The sequence below is a fragment of the Balaenoptera physalus genome, assembly GCF_965194825.1.
Source record: "Balaenoptera physalus genome assembly, chromosome: 16".
NCBI classification, from domain to species: domain Eukaryota; kingdom Metazoa; phylum Chordata; class Mammalia; order Artiodactyla; family Balaenopteridae; genus Balaenoptera; species Balaenoptera physalus.
The window spans coordinates 55,399,209-55,413,833 of NC_138898.1; the positions used below are offsets into that span (position 1 = coordinate 55,399,209).

A 14,625-nucleotide genomic window follows, 5' to 3' on the forward strand; every position below is an offset into this window, starting at 1 on the left:
AAAGGGTCCAAATCAAAGGTCTTTAGTATATTCATAGAGTTGTGCAACCATCACCACTGTCAGTTTTAGAACATTTTCATCACCCCAGAAAGAAACCCCATACCCTTTAATCATTATCTCCTAAACTTCCCCATCCCACCTGGCCCTTGACAACCACTAATCTACTCTCTGTCTATGGTTTTGCCTATTTTGGACACTTCATATAAATGAAATCATACACTATGTGGCCTTTTGTGACTGACTTCCCTCACTTAGCATAATATTTTCAAGGTTCATCCAGGTTATAGAATCTATCAGTATTTCAACCCTTTTTGTGGCTGAATAATATTCACGTTATGTGGATAGACCACATTTGTTTATCCATTCACAAGCCTATGGACATTTAGATTGTTTCAAATTTGGGGCTATTATGAATAACGTTGCTGTGAACACTGATGCACAAGTTTTTGTATGGACCTATTCCTTCCAAAGAAACCCCTGCTGTGAATGGTGGTTGTTATTTAGAATATTTAGGCAGATTCTATTTTAAATTTTATTTAACAAACATGTACACAGCACCTACTAGTTTTGAGTTCATTCAAATATTAACTCATGTGCTTCTCAGAACTACCCCATGAGCTAGGTTTGGTGGGTAGCCCCATTTTACAGTTGAGGAGACTGAGGCACAGAAAGGATGAATGGATTATCCAAGGCCACACAGCGAACACATGGCAGGTGTGGACTTAACTGCAGGCAGTTTGGCTCCAGAGTTTACATCTCCAACCATGAGCTCTGCTGTTTCTCAGGGCTGAGGATCTGAAGTTATTGGGGTGGCCTCTGGGCCGAGTAAGCCGTCCCATGGGGCAGTTACCATCAGGATTGTGTCTGGAATGTCCACACCCCATCAGAACCCTGCAAAGGAGAGCAGAGCCAAAACCTACAGTCCCTGGCTTCTTGGAGGGCAGCTGATCACAACAGCCCAGAAAGGTTTAATGAACACTCTGTGTGCCCACCCCCTCAGGCCAGCTCAGAGGCAAGTACTTTAATAGCAGCCTCAGCTGCAGCAGAAGAGGAAACTGAGGCTTAGAGAGGTTAAGGAGACTGTCCCTGTGTCAGTGTATTTGTCTGCTAAGGCCACGTAACAAAGCATCGCAACTGGGTGGCTTAGAACAATGGAGGTGTATTGCCTCCCAGTCCTCGAGGCCAGAAGTCCAAGATCCAGGTGTCAGCAGGGTCGTGTTCCCTCTGAAGGCGCTTGGGAAGGATCTGCTGCAACCTTCTCACCTGGCTTCTGGAGCTCCTTGGCTTGTGGCGGCATAACTCCAACTTTCACATGGTATGTTCCCTGTGTGTGTGCACCTCTATGTTCAGATTTCTTTTGTTTTGTTTTGTTTTGTTTTGTTCTTTTTGACCACGCCTCGCAGCTAGTAGGAGCCTAGTTCCCTGACCAAGGACTGAACCTGGGCCCTCAGCAGTGAGAGTGCAAAGTCCTAACCTCTGGACCGCCAGCGAATTCCCTAAATTTCCCCTTTTTACAAGGACAGCAGTCATCCCGGATTTATAAGGACACCCTAATGACCTCATTTTAACTTGATTACCTATATAAAGACTGTATTTCTAAATGAGGCCACATTCTGATGTACCCAGGGTTAGATATCCAACATAGCTTTTTTGGGGGACACGATTCAGCCCATAACTCTCAGTCAGTGGCATCATTAGTAAATGGCAGAGATTTGAATTTAGGGAATCTGACCCCATAGCCTGAGCTCACAGCCAGACATTCTGGATTCTGTCTCTGACATCCAGTAAACCTCTGTGTGCCAGTGGCTGAGGTGGCTTCAGAAATGACCTGGCTGCCTCTTGTCCGTCCACTGCCCAGGGGTCCCTGTGGGGCTCAAAGCCCTGTGGTTTCAGGTCATCTCAGATTCTGCAAACCTAAAGAAGGAAGACGGCACGGAGTAGAATTTCCTAAGCAATAGGCTGGCTGTTCATCCGGAGGAAGGGTTATAGAGGTGAGGGCTGTTGGTGCAATTAAGTGTTAAAATATTTAAAGACCTGGACTTTGTATTGATAAACAGCTTGTAATTTAGCAAATGGGTTATTAATAAGGAGCAGCCTCTGAAGGTAAATCCTTGCAGCCCAGACCAGCTGCAGGCAGTTAAAGTTGGAATCGTTGTTATGGATGTAGTTTTAATAAAGCATCTGGGGCCTTATTTAAATGAGTTTAAATTAGTTCCCTGGAGCCTGTCATCTGATCCCGTTGCTAACAGATTAAGGGAAGCAAGGGAAGCAACATTTTCCACCCTGGATTTCTTACAGGGCCCTGACGGGCTCTGATCTGGGCTGGGAGAACGGAGGTGATCCACTTCCCAGCAAAGTAATCTGATTTCAGAGGGCCCTGAAATCAACTTTAGGCCCTCATTCATTAGTTTATGCATGTGTTAATTCTTGCACGTATGCATTCCACAAATATTTATTGAGTTTCCACTGTGTGCCAAGCACTGTGCCAGGTTGCAGGGGCTACAGACTAGGTGATTCTTAGCACTTTTTGAAATGCATCATTATTCTGTTAATTTGCTTGCCTACTTGTTTATATGGAATTTGCTTGTTTATTTGTTTATATGGGTCTTTTTCATTACATTAAGCTTCAGAAAGGGGGAGACCTGGTCTGTCTTGTTCTCGTTCTGTCTTGACCTGGTTCTCCTGACATGATCCCTTCCTGCCCTCATAGAGCTTGCAGTGTGTGTGTGTGTGTGTGTGTGTGTGTGTGTGTGTGTGTGTGTGTGTGTGTGAGACAGAGAGAGAGAGAGAGTGTCCAGGCAATGCCATGTAGCAGGATTTGTAATTGGGGCAGAACTTGTTTCTTTGAAGAAATGAACGTGGCTTAGTTGGGCCTCTGTGATTTAGAAAGTGGCTGGCGGGGTCAGTTCATTTCTTCAAGGACTTTGGGAGCTTGGGAAGGTGTGGAAAGTGGATTGGAGGGGGGATTTCCATCCCAGAGGTGGGGAGAGCTTGGGGAAGCAGAGTTAACCAAGGCCGGGTGCATTCCTGAGACACTTAGAAAACCTAAAATAGCATTTCGGAACTTCCCTGGTGGCGCAGTGGTTAAGAATCTGCCTGCCAATGCAGGGGGCACGGGTTCGAGCCCTGGTCCGGGGAGATCGCACATGCCTCGGAGCAACTAAGCCCGTGTGCCACAACTACTGAGCCTGTGAGCCACAACTACTGAGCCCGTGTGCCACAACTACTGAAGTCCACACACCTAGAGCACGTGCTCCTGCAACAAGAGAAGCCACCGCAATGAGAAGTCCGCGCACTGCAATGAAGAGTAGCCCCTGCTCGCCGCTGTCTAGACCCAATGCAGCCATAAATAAATAAATAAATAAATATATATAAATATATAAATATATAAAAAAATAAAAATAAAAATAAAATAGCATTTCCCTCCCATCATGATCCTGACATAGCACTAAGTGTCAAGACACTCTAGGTTGGCCTCGCTGCCGCCCTGCCTCTCCCTGAACCATCAGGGGTGCCAGCTGATCCCGGAAGTCCGTGGGTGCGGAGCATGTTCAGAGGAGGGTTGCTCCCCACTCCGCTCCCCGCGAGTGGGTAAGAAGCCACAGCAGGCTTTTGTGCAGTGCCCTGGCCCAGCCGATGGGCTGCACATTCCTGCAGGGCCGAAGAGGCCAGACGTTCCCCTAGCATGACCTCACGAGGAGGACACCAGGTCCCAGCCAGGCAAAGGGACGCTGGCTTCCTTCCTCTTCCTTCCTTCCTTCCTTCCTTCCTTCCTTCCTTCCTTCCTTCCCTTCCTTCCTTCCCTCCTTAAGCAAATATTGGCTGGGTGTCTATGGTGTCCCAGGTGTGCTGCGAGGCCACTGGGGAATCCAGTGGGGAAGGAAACAGACCTAGAGACAGAGGCATTGACTATAAACAAATAAACACAGACATGATACCCTATTCCAAATCACGATCTGGTAGGGCTATAAACCATCCAGAAGATGGCTTACCCTCTTAAAAAACTGTGGTAAAATATACATAACACAAAATTAACCATTTTTAGGGGTACAGTTTGGTGGCATTAAGTGCATTCACATTGTTGTGCAACCATCACCGCCATCCATTGCCATAACTTTTTCATCCTCCCGTACTGAAACTCGTTCCCCATTAAACACTAACTCCCTGTTCTCTCCCTCCCCCAGTCCCTGGTAACCACCATTCCACTTTCTGTCTCGATGAATTTGACGACTCTAGGGACCTCATATAAGTGGAATCATACAGTATTTGTCCTTTTGTGTCTGGCTTCTTTCACTGAGTATTATGTTTTCGAGGTTCATCCATGTTGTAGCGTGTGTCAGTATGTCATTCCTTTTTATGGCTGCATAATATTCCACTATATGGCTGGACCATATTTTGTTTTTCCATTCATTTGTCAATGGATATTGGGGTTGTTTCCACTTTTTTGGCTACTGTGAATAATGCTGCTGTGAACATGGGTGTACAAATATCAATTCAAGAACCTGTTGGTTTACCCTTGTCCATTAAAAAAAAGAAATCTACTATGTGGTGACTGGCACTGTGCTAAATGTCTCACACATCTTATCTCCCTTTAATCTTTTCAGCAACCCTTACAGAGTCGGTATCATTGTCATCATCATCATCCTTTTTTTTCTGAGGAAACTGAGTCTCAGAGAAGCTAAGTTGAGATCACCCCACTGGCAGGTGGCAGAGGCAGCATCTAAACCCCATGCGTTGTCTCTGCCACTTCACCATATCCCAGCCTTGCCCCCTGCAGGGTCCTTCTGACTTTTTGTCTCCATCGTTTTGTCTCCTGAGCTGCCTTTGACTAGAATAGCAGCAGGTTTCTCAGCTACAGGGCCATCTGGGTACAGCTGTTTCTATAGATTGTATACAGCAGTCATTTCAAAAGGTTCCAGAGTGATGTTGCCCTGGTTCACCCATGTCTGCTTGCCTTCATCAGCGGGGATGTAACTACTGCCATCGGGTGTCTGATGGCTCCTTCAGCAACTCTGAGCAACTCTGCCAAGAGCTGGGGGATCCACACAATGAAATATTATTCAGCTGTGAAAAGGAATAAAGCATTGACACAGGCTACAACATGGATGAGCCTCAGAAACATAATGCTCAGTGAAAGAAGCCAGACACAAAAGGCCACGTATTATATGATTCCATTTGCATGAAATGTCCAGAAAAGGCAAATCCATAGAGAGAGAAAGTGGATTAGTGGATGCCTAGGGCTGGGTTGGGGGGAAAGGGGAGTGACTGTGATGGGTGTGGGGTTTCTGTGGGGTGATGAGACGTTTTGGTGTTAGAGAGTGGTGATGGTTGCAAAACTTTGTGAATGTTCTAAAATCCACTGAACTGTACATTTTTATTTAAAAATATATATATATATATTTATTTATTTTGGCTGCGCCAGGTCTTAGTTGAGGCACGCAGGATCTTTGTTGTGGCATGCGGGATCTTTAGTTGTGGCATGCGGACTCTTAGGTGCGGCATGCAGGATCTAGTTCCCTGACCAGGATCGAACCTGGGCCCCCTGCATTGGGAGCGCAGAGTCTTACCCACTGGACCACCAAGGAAGTCCCTGAACTGTACACTTTTTAAGAGTGCATTTTATGGTATAAGAATTATATCGCAATTTAAAAAAAGAGTTGGGGGAGCTGAGAGGATTGATACGTCTGTCCTGGGGTCTCCCAGGCTTGCCGGGGAAGCTGGGGGTGGACAGGAAAGTCCCCTGAGGAGTGTGACAGGGAGGGTACACTTTGTGCAGTGGTCACGGTTGTCAGTGCCGAATCCAGCCTGCAGCACGGAAAGAGAAGGTGAAGTGTTGGGCTAGAATATGTTGGTGTGGTTTGGATACTCTTTTCCCACTTTTGGCGGAAGGTTTGGGGTAAGCAGCATTCCAGCTTCCTTTGAATTTGCATGAGGAAGAGCAGGAAGGAAGGAGGGAGGGGAGGGGAGGAGGGAGCAGCTGCCAAGTGATTAGCAGAAATAGCTTTTCTGTACTTTATAGAATCTCACTCTTTTTTAAAATTTAAATTTATTGAACAAATGCTTATGTAGAACGAACCATGTGCCAGGCACTGTTCTCAGCTCTTAACCAAAACAGACTCCTTTATTCCCCTGATGGCTCAGTAAGAGAGCTACTTTTCTTATTCTCCTTTTAACAAATGAAGGAAGGAGGGAATTGAGAGCTTGATGACTTGTTCAAGGCTACAGAGCTGGTAGTAAGCAGAGCAGAAATTCGAACCCAAGCCCCAGAGTCCACACCCTTCATGGCTAAGCTGCACTGTCATTCACTCGTTTATCATGTAATGTCTATTGAGTGTCGACTGCACGCTAGGCATTTTGCTAAGCACTAGGGATTCAGGGCTGATGAGTTTTTACTTCAGCAGTTGTGACACGGGAAAGAAGGAAAGAGGCACAACTGAGCACTCATTGGGAGGTTTCATGATTACTCCCCTTTATAGAGTAATCATGTTATAGACTAATCATGTTCTCAGGGAGAAACAGGAAGTACTGTGCTCAAGGTTACCCAGCCTGGAGATGGGCAAGTCTGGCTAGGAATCCAGGCTCCCCTTTCCACATGCTTAGTGTGTTGATGTGGATTTTTGCAGGATGGGCAGCTCATAGGAGACCTTCAATAGAAGTTTCCACTGGCCTCTGCCTGCCCCAGCCCTGTCCCTGCCTGGGCAAGTTCTGGGCCTTGGACCAGCTCCCTTTCTGAGCTGGCACGCGTGGGTGTCCCTCTCCAATCACTTGGCGGAAGGGCTGAAACCGAATCCTTCTGCTACCCTGTGTCCCTGAGGAGGCCACAGCATGTGTTTGTCCAGCTGGGAGAAGCTCAGGCCTGATTTGTGGGGATAGCAGTCAGCGTCTGAGGCTCTCAGGTAGGGATAAAACTAGCTGTGTGAGCTGGTTTCCAACACAGGGAGGGTCCTGTGAACTACATGATCCTGTAAGACCCTGTCACCTGCTAAAGGCAAAGGGGCCCTGATCTGAGGCTTTTGGGCCAGCAGGATTCAGGATTTCCAAAACACTGACATTTGTGATGTAGCCAGTGTCCCTTGAGAGGCAGGACTGGGAGGTTCAGGGCTGGGGGCTGGGTCAGATGGACCTGCGATCCAACCCCACCACTTAGTGGCCCTGTGATGCCAGAGGCAAGTCACTCTGCCTTCTCGAGCCTCAACTTGCTCATCTGTAAAATGGGGAAATACGAGTTTCCATCCCAACAGGATGTCATGAGGACAAAATGGTGCAGTCAGCCCTCTGTAAATGTCACCATAACAACGGTGTCCAACACCAGCCCTCACAACCCCAAGGAATCTCTGGCTGACAGCCTCTGACCCTGGAGAATTAGCACTGGGGTAGACTCCTTATTTTGGGGCCCCCTGCCTTCCAGATGGAGCCTGGGCTCTGGGGTCCCCTCAGTGCTTGGGGTGGCACCATTGTTGAAACAGCAGTGCCTTCCCTCACACAGTCAGGGAAAGCTGGGTCCAAGAGCCCGTCTGCTGCTGATCAGCTCTGCCGTTATCTGGGGGTGCCAGACGGGGTTCTTCCAACAAGAGGTTTGTAACAAGAGGAAGTTGGTGAAGCTCGGTTGGCTGTGTGCACTGAGCTAACGGCCTGTCATTCCTCTCCCTGGACCCCTTTCTTGTGGCTTTTTGGGCCATTGGCAAGTTTGCATTCTTTCTTTCCTTGCCCATCGGCTTTTCTTTGTTAGCCCTAGTTAGCCCAAGAACTGAGATGGGCACAGGTCTGAGTTCAGTGCCGCAAAAAAACACATAGCCCAGGCCTTGGGTATGCCATGTGCAAGCAAGTATATGGTTAGAAGGTGCCATAAGTGCTACCAAGAAAATGAACAGGACAGAGGACAGTACAGGAGGCAGCCTTGCAGGGATGAAGGTAGGGGAGGATGTCCCAGGAAGGGGGGCCAGCACAGATGAGTCCCTGAAGCCAGAACATCTCTTGAGCCTCCAATCCAGGTCTCCTACCTTCTGGAAGCCCCTGTGACTCAAACCTCTCTCCCCCTTTGATGTCAAGTGGATTGATTAGTGTTCCAAGAAGAGGGAGCAGCAAGTGCAAAGGCCCTGTGGCAGGAACAAGCTTGGTGGGTATATTTGTTTCCTGTGGCTGCCATAACAAAGTACCACAAACTGGGTGGCTTAAACAGCAGACATTTTTTACCTCATAGTCCTGGAGGCTGGAAGCCTGAGATCAAGGTGTCGGCAGAGTTGGTTCCTATTGAGGGCTGAGAGGGAGAATCTGTTCCATGCCTCTCCCCTAGCTTCTGGTGTGGCTGGAAATCCTTGGTGTTCCTTGGCTTCACCCCAACCTGTGCCTTCGTCTTCACATGGCATTCTCTGTGTGTGTGTGTTTGTGTCCAAATTTCCCTGTTTTAAAAGGATGCCAGTCCTATTGGATTAGGGGCCTGCCCCCTACTCCAATATGACTTCATCTTAATTAATTACATCCACAACAAACCTATTTCCAAATAAGGTCACATCTTGAGGTACTGGGGGGGTTAGGATTTCAACCTATGAATTTTGTTAGGGGTGGATGACACACAGTTCAACCTATGACAGCATGTTCCAAAAACAGCAAGGCTGGAGCAGAGAAAAGGAGGCTGCAGTGGGAGGTGGTATGGTGGCACAGAGTAAGGAGTGTAAGAGTAAGAGTGGGATTTGTTCCGGGCATCCAGGCCTGTTCTGAGTATGTCGTTCCATCTGGGGAGCAGGAGAGAGACTGCAGAACAGAGGAATTGGAGATGCTCAGGGGCAGTGTGGCCACTGCTTGGCAGGAGTTGAAGGACTGAGGGTGGAGAAATCAAGACCACATGGCCCCGGCGGAAAATGCCTGGGCTGTTTCCAAGCTGCTGAGCAAGGGGTTCCTGAGGGAGCAGGGGCTGGGCCGGCTTGGGATTTAAATCCAGGTTCACCATTTTGCACTGTGTGACATTGGGTAAGTTACTTAGTGTCTCTGGGCTCCAGTTTCCTCATTTGTCAAATGAGGGCGCCATACAGAGGATTAAATGGAAGAAGGCACACAGCTGGAGGAGCAGAGTCAAGGCCTCACTGTGTGCCAGCTGCTCTGAGACGTGATCTAGTGACATCCTTACCACCAGCCCATTTTATAGATGATGAGACGGAGGCTCAGAGAGGGCAAGCGACTTGCCTAAGGTCACGCAGTGAGAAGGTATCAGGAACTCAAACTGAGCCTGACCAGTTCTGACACATGCACCCCTTTCCCTCCATAAACTTTCAAACAAATGTCAGCATCCCTCTGCCCATCACAGAGGTGGGGCAGAGCCCAGCTCCTCTGGCTCCCTCTGCTCAGAAGGGGCGGGGAGGGAGTTGTTCGCAGTTCTTGCAAATGTGCACTGTGCCACCATTTGAGTCCTGCTGCCTGGAGAATAAAAACCCTGGGTGCCTACTATACTCCAGGCTCTGCGTGAGATACTCAACCTGGTATATACCCATTTTCCAGATGATGAAATGGCTAAGAGAAAAGAAGGGACTTGCTTCTCCTGGAGGTGGAGCTGGGCTTCATGCCAGGTGCCTGACCCCACCCCAAGCTCTGCTTACTTTGCTATGCAGCTCCTTCCTCAGTGGAGAAATGCCTTCCTTTGAAAGAGGGTTCAAGGCAACCTGAGATGTGTAGGGGAGGCACAGTTCTCAGGGGGCCTCCCTTGCCAGCCCTGAGACTAGGCCCCCAGGAGTGCCGTTGTGCATTCTCCCCTGAGGAGAGTTATTCTAACCCTGGCGTGTTTGTACAAAGCAACCAGCCTCTACACATGGAGGCAGCCCTGTCCTCCTGACCCTGGCGGACGATGCGCTGGGCTGGCCTCGTGGGGCCTTGAGTGACACCAAGAGCACCAAGCATTTCTTCCTTGTTCCTCCCGCGCCTCTGCCCTTCTGAGCTGGGTGGTCCCGCCTCCCTGCCAGGAGCCAGGAGGGATGGGAAGGAGGTGTGTGTCCTCAGATGCCGGCACTATTTTTGGAGCTCACTTTGATCCTTGATTCTGGGTCCCGTGGCTGTTGACAGGCTCTTGGAGCAAACCCCGCTTGAATACAGTCAGCCACAGATGCTAGTATGCCCCCCCGCGGCTCTGACCCTGGCACTTCTGGAATTGAGCTCTCATCCTCCAATCTGGATGCTTTTTCTTTCTTTTACTTGCCTAACTGCCCTGGCTAGAACCTCCAGGACAATGTTGCATGGAAGCAGCCAGAGCAGACATCCCTGCCTAGTTCCTGATCTTAGGGGGAAAGTGTCAGTCTTTCACCATTGAGTATGATGTTAGATGGGGTTTTTGTAGGTGCCCTTTATCAGGCTGAGGAAGTTCCCTTCTATTCCGAGTTTGTTGAGTGTTGTTTTTTATTTTTTTAATCATGAAGGGGTGTTGGTTTTGTCGATTGTTTTTTTCTAAAAGATATCTTCTTTTAAAATGCCCCAAGCCATATTTAAAATAGATAACCAACAAGGACCTACGGTATAGCACAGGGAACTCTGCTCAATATTCTGTGATAACCTAAATGGGAAAAGAATTTGAAAAAGAATAGATACATGTATATGTATAACTGAATCACTTTGCTGTACACCTGAAACTAACACAGCTTTGTTAATCAACTATACTCCAATATAAAATAAAAAAATAAAAGACAAAAAATTAAATAAAATGCCCCAAGCTAGCCCACTCTACCTTCCCAGGGCAAAAACTCAAATGTAGAGTCAAAACGTGATTTGCCAAGTCATAGCTCAGGCACTCCTGCGTCACTGCTCTAGAACAGATGTTAAGACGGTGGTCTTGGTAATACAGGCAGTGGTCACTGCTCTTTCCACAGGCCAGGACGCTCTTCTCTTCTCTGGATACCCCCTCTCGGAATTGAGACAACAGCCCAGGGAGGGCTGGAGGGAGAAGGGTTGTGCTCTGGCTGCCCCCAACCCCCTTGGCGCTCACCCCCGCCCCTCTGTCCCCAGGCCTATGAGAAGCGCTTCCCCACCTGCCCGCAGATCCCGGTCTTCCTGGGCAGCGAGGTCCTACGCGAGTCCCGCAGCGCTGACGGGGCGGTGCACTTGGTGGAGCGGAGCTGCCGGCTGCGCGTGGAAGCCCCGCGGCTGTTGCGGAAGGTGGGCACGGAGGGGGTCCTGGAGAACCAGGGACCCCGCAGGGGAGGGGACCGGACGGGTGGTGGGGGATGGCGGGCGGGGGACCTGGGACCAGGGGGTGCTTTCAGGCGTTGGGGTGAGTGTGTATTGGTACCCGGAGGGCGCTCTGGGCTGGGGGCCTCCCCTGTCCAGGAGAGATGAGGGCCGGGAGGCTGGGCTGAGACTGTAGGAGGACCAGGGCCAAGAGGGAGTCCCGGGGTCCGGGAAGTCGGGGGAAGAGGGAAAAGTCGGGGATCCGGGCTCTGGCTGGTGGGCAGGCGTGGGACGGGGGCCCGGGGGTCCCGGGGTCCGAGGGTGACAGGGGCCAACCCTCCGGGTTCACGCCCCCAGCTGCCACCTCACGTCCAGCACGCACGTCCCTGCTGCCCTTTCCCTGCAGATTGCAGGCGTCGAGCACGTGGTCTTCGTGCAAAGAAACGTCTTGAACTGGAAGGAGAGGACTCTCCTTATCGAAGCACACAACGAGACCTTCGCCAGCCGCGTGGTGGTCAAGGAGAACTGCAGCTACACGGTGAGCAGCGGGCTGGAAGGCCCGGGATCCCGGCGCCCGCACCGGGCTGCGCGCTGACGTCCGTGCGGTCCCGCCCACTTCCGCCCACTTCCGCCCTTCCGCGGCGATGTCAGCTAGGATGCGGGGCGCTCCTTCTATCAGCAGTTCACATACACAGCTGATATATACATGTATATGTATGTATTAGTTTAAGCAGTCTCAAAAACTGCTTGGGACATACTTACTAAAATATTATTCGTGTTTATCTGAAATTCAAGTGTGACTGGGCATCTTGTATTTTATTGGCTAAACCTGGCAACCCTTCCTCCCCACCCCCTCCATGAAACTGTGCCTCAGTTTCTTCACCTGTAAAATGAGGTTAATGATTGTACCTACCACATAGGTTGTGGTGAGGATTAAATGAAGTAAAATATCTGAACTCCTTAGAGCAGTGCCTGGCACATACTAAGTCCTGTATATGTGTTAACTTTTTATAAAAATTTTTATTGGAGTATAGTTGATTTACAATGTTGTGTTAGTTTAAGGTGTACAGCAAAGTGAATCAGTTATACATATATCCACTCTTTTTTTTTTTAGACTCTTTCCCATATAGGCCATTACAGAGTAATGAGTAGAGTTCATGTTAACTTTTAATATAATTAATGATAATTATTAGTCTCCAGTACATACTGATTGAGCACCTACTATATGCCAGGCAACCTGACAAGTCCTGTGCACCCAGCAGTGGACCAATCTGCCTGACCATTGCCTTCACGGGACTTCCATTCCAGTGGGAGACACAGATGAGAAAAAAAAAAAAATCGATATATACTTACGACTCTGTCACAGTGCTAAGAAGGAATCCAGAATTACAGAAAATAAGAGGAGGTGACAGTGTCTTAGGTAACAGTGTCCCCCAGGCCTCTCCGAGGACATGCCATTGAAGCTGAGATCGGAAGGTTGAGAGGGCTGGGAACAGAGTTCTGGAGGAGGAAACAGCATGTGTGAAGACCCTGAGGTGGATGAGCGAGGTCTGAGAATGGGGGCTGCGGGGGCCGAGTACTGCTGGACTCGGGGCTGCAGTGAGGAGTTTGGAGGCATTTGCTGGGATGAACCCAGCTCTGCCACTTTCTTGCTGAGTGACACTGGGCAATTGCTTCCCCTCCCCGGGCCACCCTTCCATATCTGTAAAATGCAGCAGAACCCGCGTCACTGGGCACTGGGAGGAGCAAATGAGGTAACGCAGGTGAAGCCCCTTAGCTGACACTACATCCCAGATGGTTGGCTCAAGGTGGTAACTCCAGGGTAAAAAATGTGGCCCATTACAGGTTTTTTTTTTTTTTTTTTTAATTGGTTTTGTCGCGTGGCTTGCGGGATCTTAGTTCCCCGAACAGGGATCAAACCCGCGCCCCCTGCAGTGGAAGCATGGAGTTCTAACCACTGGACCGCCAGGGAAGTCCCCTGGGTGTTTTTGATGTGTCTTTGCCCAGCCTCCTGTACGGGAGACCTTGCCTCACTCATCTGTCTGGTCCCTAGACACTTTGTGTGGTGCCTCGTATACAGCAGGCATCCAGTAAATGCTCACTGCTTTTTCCTTCCACATTTTCAGCTCCTCTTGGAGCCTCCTGGAAACTGGGTCCAGGATGTTTACCTCTGGGGAGGTGTTGGTGGTAGTTTTTTATAAGTCACTTTTAGTGTAGTGTTTCTTAGAGTGAGTTCTGCCAGAAGCTGGTGAGCAGTATCACCAAGGCTGCTTGTAAATACAGATTCTAAGCCCCTACCTTGGACCTGTTCAGCCCAGGCATCTGCATATTTAACAGATGCCCTGCTAATGCTTCTGCCCATGGAAGTTTGAGAGGCACTAAGCCTGGGTCTGCACAGTAGCTCTGTCCATGAAATTTGTCTTTGCTTACATATATATGCATATTTATTTATAATAAAGATATGATATATAAATACATATTTTTAAAATATAAAATATAGTATTTATGTATAATTTACTTATAATGATATATTAAATATGTTATTTAAATGTATCACTATGTACAATTTTTAAGGGATGAGAACATTGGTCTCACTTTCTTCTGGTCCCTCCTGAGAAGGCTCTCTGTTCTCTAAGGCTTTAGACCTTGCATTGTTCTGGGCAGGGCCCTTTGGTACTGCTGCTGCCCTTGGGTGTTGCCAGGCTGTGACGTGCTGTCCACTGCATGCTCTGGCTGGTCCAGGTCTCCAAGAGAGCCCCCTGGGGAGGGCATGGCGTCTCCCACACTGAGACCATGTCACTGCCCCTGCCTGGCTTTCAGGTCCACCCTGAGAATGAAGACTGGACATGCTTTGAGCAATCTGCCTCGCTCGACATCCGGTCCTTCTTTGGCTTCGAAAGTGCCTTGGAGAAGATCGCCATGAAGCAGTACACAGCCAGCGTCAAGAGGGTAAGAGACGGGTTCCATAGGTCATGCAGAGGAAGGTGCACAGACCTCAGAGCCTGCAGATCCTGATCTGCCACCCCAAGACCCTTAACCTTCCTCAGCCTCAGTCTCCTCATCCGTAGAATGGGTATTCTAATCAAAGTCATATCATATGAGATAATGGATGGAAAACACCCGGTCCATAATGGGGGCACCATAGTCATTGTCCCAAAGCTCCTAGGCTTGGGCAGTGAACTATCTAGACAGACGGACATTGTGCGCTGCTTGGTTTAAAGATCTCAGACCCATCACTGAGTGGAGGCCTGTTAGTGTAGTGAAACAGGTGAACTTCATTTTAATAATAATATATTTTATCCACGTGTTATCAATATAAAACTTATTCGCACGCTATTTTACAATCCTCGTTTGGTACCATGTCTTGGAAATCCGGTGTGTATTTAACACTCCCAACACATGTCCCTTTGGACTGGCTGAATTTCAGCTGCTCAGTAGCCACATGTCTGGCTGGCTGGGGCCGGAGCCAGGTGGGGGCGA

General features: G+C 49.0%; 1 protein-coding gene across 5 annotated transcripts in view; it reads left to right on the forward strand.

Annotated features, from left to right (window-relative positions):
* SEC14L5 (SEC14 like lipid binding 5) overlaps nucleotides 1–14,625 on the forward strand; it is a gene marked incomplete at its 3' end in the record, with an annotated part of 41,452 nt that overhangs the window by 4,349 nt on the left and 22,478 nt on the right. For all 5 annotated transcript variants that reach the window (XR_014254670.1, XM_082429282.1, XM_082429283.1 and 2 more), the window contains 3 exons: nucleotides 10,984–11,133; nucleotides 11,552–11,683; nucleotides 13,966–14,094. Coding sequence is in view for 4 of the 5 variants with exons in the window: in XM_082429282.1 (XP_082285408.1) it covers nucleotides 10,984–11,133; nucleotides 11,552–11,683; nucleotides 13,966–14,094 (411 nt within the window). The remainder of the gene's footprint in view (nucleotides 1–10,983; nucleotides 11,134–11,551; nucleotides 11,684–13,965; nucleotides 14,095–14,625) is intronic.